Source organism: Onychomys torridus, chromosome 4 (assembly GCF_903995425.1).
Source record: "Onychomys torridus chromosome 4, mOncTor1.1, whole genome shotgun sequence".
Classification (NCBI taxonomy): Eukaryota; Metazoa; Chordata; class Mammalia; order Rodentia; family Cricetidae; genus Onychomys; species Onychomys torridus.
The window spans coordinates 116,004,728-116,008,184 of NC_050446.1; the positions used below are offsets into that span (position 1 = coordinate 116,004,728).

General features: G+C 52.8%; 1 protein-coding gene across 1 annotated transcript in view; it reads right to left on the reverse strand.

Annotated features, from left to right (window-relative positions):
* Slc2a10 (solute carrier family 2 member 10) overlaps positions 1-1,637 on the reverse strand; it is a 12,831-nt gene extending 11,194 nt beyond the window's left edge. The window contains exon 1 of the mRNA XM_036185317.1: positions 1,523-1,637. Within this exon, the coding sequence (XP_036041210.1) occupies positions 1,523-1,526 (4 nt within the window). The 5' untranslated portion in view covers positions 1,527-1,637. The remainder of the gene's footprint in view (positions 1-1,522) is intronic.
* Positions 1,638-3,457: the final 1,820 nt, after the last annotated feature.

Here is a 3,457-nt window from a genome sequence, read left to right on the forward strand (position 1 = left end):
CATGTTATAAGGGGACTTGAGCCCCAGCTGATGGTATTATTTGAGAAGGTTCTGGAAACATTAGGATGTGGAACCTATTTGGAGGCAGTAAACAAAACCAAACACTCTGAAATGTAAAGTAAAAAATACTTTGCCTACTTTCAAGTTATTCTCTTGGGTATTTGGGTCGCAGTCATGGAAAGTAACTAATACAGGAAATTGGTACCAGAAGTGGGATTGTTGCTGTGGCCGTACCTGCCCACATGGTTCTTAGACCTATGGAACTGGTTTGTGTGAGGGTTTTGAAAGAGTTTAGAGATATGGACTAGAGATTCCCAAGAATGCTATTGTCAGGGCTTAATGAGTGTGTCCAGTAGAAACTCAGAAGACCAGAGCACCAACAAGAATACAGACAGTGATGGCCAGGCCTGTGAGACTTCAAACAGGAATAAAAATCCTATTCAGAATTGGACTAGAGCCGGGCGGTGGTGGCGCACGCCTTTAATCCCATCACTCGGGGGCAGAGGCAGGCGGATCTCTGTGAGTTCGAGACCAGCCTGGTCTACAGAGGGAGTTCCAGGAAAGGCGCAAAGCTACACAGAGAAACCCAATCTTGAAAAAACAAAAAACAAACTAACAAAAAAACCTCCAGCTTCCCCAGTCATTTGGAATGACATCCAAACTTTTCTTCACAGCCTCAGAGCCCTGCACAATCTGCCCCCTACTCACTGCCCAGCCCCCTCCCCTTATCCACTGAGCTGCTGGCCCCCTGGCTTGGATCTCACTGTACATTCCTGACACCTGGAAGCTGGTCTCCCAGGGCTCAGCAAAACCCACTTCTGGGTAAGGTTTCAGGTCTGCCTTGGCCCCCTGAGCTACCCAAGGAACACAGCTCCCGGCCTTCATACCCCTGTATATTCCACCGCATCTTGTTCACTACCTGTTCCCCCAGTCCCTCACCTCCAAGGCTGAGAGTACAGTCTCCCTTATTCACAGAGTCCCAGCCTGTGTGTGTGTGGGGAGGGGGGGGCTTGAACTATATGCCCATCCAAGAGTGAGGAACTGACTCTCCCTTTGAGTGTTTGAATCCAGAGAAGTTAACAGAAATCTTGGGCCCCTGAAGTGGCAAAGACATGCATCGGTGGACCTGTCTCCTCTCACTGAAGTCAAACCCAGTACAGGGGTTCTGTCGAATCCGTACCTGTCAGTGCTCTGACCTAGTGCAGTACCCAGCACTGAGGTGCTTAGCAACCTGCCGGCTGGCTTGGCTCCCTGGGTGCATGGCCCAGTCAGCAGATCTGCAGTCTTCCCAGACCCCCACCCCCCCCCCCCCCCCCGGCAGCCTCAGCACCCCAAAGCGACCCTGTCTGCAGAATCGTCTCACAGGGATTCCTGGGGGCTCCCTGAGGCCAGGCCACTCCCCAGGAAGGCGGATTGACAGATGGACGGACCAGGGGAGGGAGGTACGCTTTGCCCTCCACGGGGTCCTGAGAGGCCCAGGCCTGCAGCTCCCCCAGCCCGGAGCTCTGGGGCCCCGACTTACCCATAGCTAGCAAGCGGTACGGGCTGGGCTCTGGGCCCCCTGGCACGTCCTGGTCAAATCCCTGTTGCAGCAGTGGCGGACAAACTTTCCCCAGTTCTGATGCCTGCGCCCTCCCTCCGCCACGTTGGCCAGCCCGGCCTGAGCCTGGGGGGCGGGACAGAGGGGAGCCTGGGACCGCCCCGAGACAGCCGGTTCTGTGGCTGCCCTGCTGCCCTACAAGGGAACTTACTTCAAGTTTCCCTGGGAGGGGCTGTCACTCTACAAATAGTTTCCAAAGTCACTGTGGCACGCCCTTCACTGGCCTCTGCAGTGTACACACACACACACACACACACACACACACACACACACACACACTGTATCAGGCCTCTCCCATGTATACACACACACCATATCAGGTCTCTCTCATGTACACACACACATACACACCCTGTCTGTGATGGGCCTCTCCCATGGGTACATACACACCCCCACCCAGCACCTCTGACATCCCAGGCATTCAGCACCATTGACTCTTGATGGAGGTCTGGGCCACAGGAACACTAGCCTAGACTTGGGGTGGCCCAGGGTGTTCCTAAAGGAATCAGAAGAGCCAGCTGCATAAGGAAGGGCGGTACAACACTAGCCTGGGCACTGGGCCAGGCAGCTGGGGACGGCTGGGTTGGTCTTAGGAGGGGAAACTTCAGCCAGGCCTGATGGACCAGGCCCAGGGAACAGCAAAGGAGCCAGTGGGGAACAAAGGAGCATCACAAGCGAAGGCTGAGGAGCCTAAGAGTTCAGAGAGCTCAAGCGGAGAGGAGTGGATCCCAGGGAAGGATAACCCGAGACAGTGGGGCAGAGCCAAGAATGTGGGCGGGGAGCTGCATTTAAGACCTCCTGTATGCTGGGCAAGGGCCTCAAATCCCATGCACGAGTATAAGAAATGGTTGGTTAGCCGGGCGGTGGTGGCGCACGCCTTTAATCCCAGAGGAGGCAGAGGCAGGCAGAGGCAGGCAGAGCTCTAAGTTCGAGGCCAGCCTGGTCTCCAGGACAGCCAAGGCTATACATAGAAACCCTGTCTCGAAAAATCAAAAGAAAGAAAGAAAAAAGAAACAGCTGGTTAAGCTGCAAAGTTTTAGATCAAATTGTACAGCAACAATAACTGGACAGAAAACTGAAACCACTGAGTGAAGTTACTTTTGATAATTACTTAATATTGCTGGTGCTTCACCTCCCTGTTAACCTCTCTCTAACCGAAGGAGGTAGGAATGACTACAATCTATACTTCTATAAGGAAGTAGGAATGACTACAATCTATCCCTGTTCTGGGGACAAGACAATTGAGGCCAAGTGAGATGGCACAATTGCTTGGGTCAAGCCCAGGTACTTTTGCACTGCTCTGGCTAAAATAACAAACAGAATTGACTTACAGGAGGAAGGAGAGTTTGGCTCATGGTTTTAGAGGGATTTCAGCTCATCACAGCAGGAAAGGCATGATGGAGTTCATACTGGCAAAAACCCATGTCAGAGACATCTCAGATCATGACAGACAGACTGGCGAGCTGGACATTCAGATGTGAGCCTGTGGGGGATGCATTTGAGATTCAAACCATAACAACCAGTTCCTGGGAAATGAAACTCCTGGTGTGGCACTTTCAACCATCCTACCATACCACCGTTCTTCAGGGACTGCCTCTCAGCCAGTCCCACGTAGCTCTTCCTTCCTCTGTGAACTGTCACCATCCAGTTCAGCAAGTGCTGTTCCACTCCGTGAGACTGTCCGCAGAAGCTGTGTGGCTGGAATGGCCTAACTGTTCTTGGTCTCTGTGGCTCCCACTTGCTGTGGGGATGTGTACCTGCCTGGCACCCTGTCTGTCTCTTCCAGGAAATGGAGGCCTCTTTCTTCATTTGACCCTCTCCAGGAGGAAGCACCTTTCCAATTTTTCTTTCTTTTTT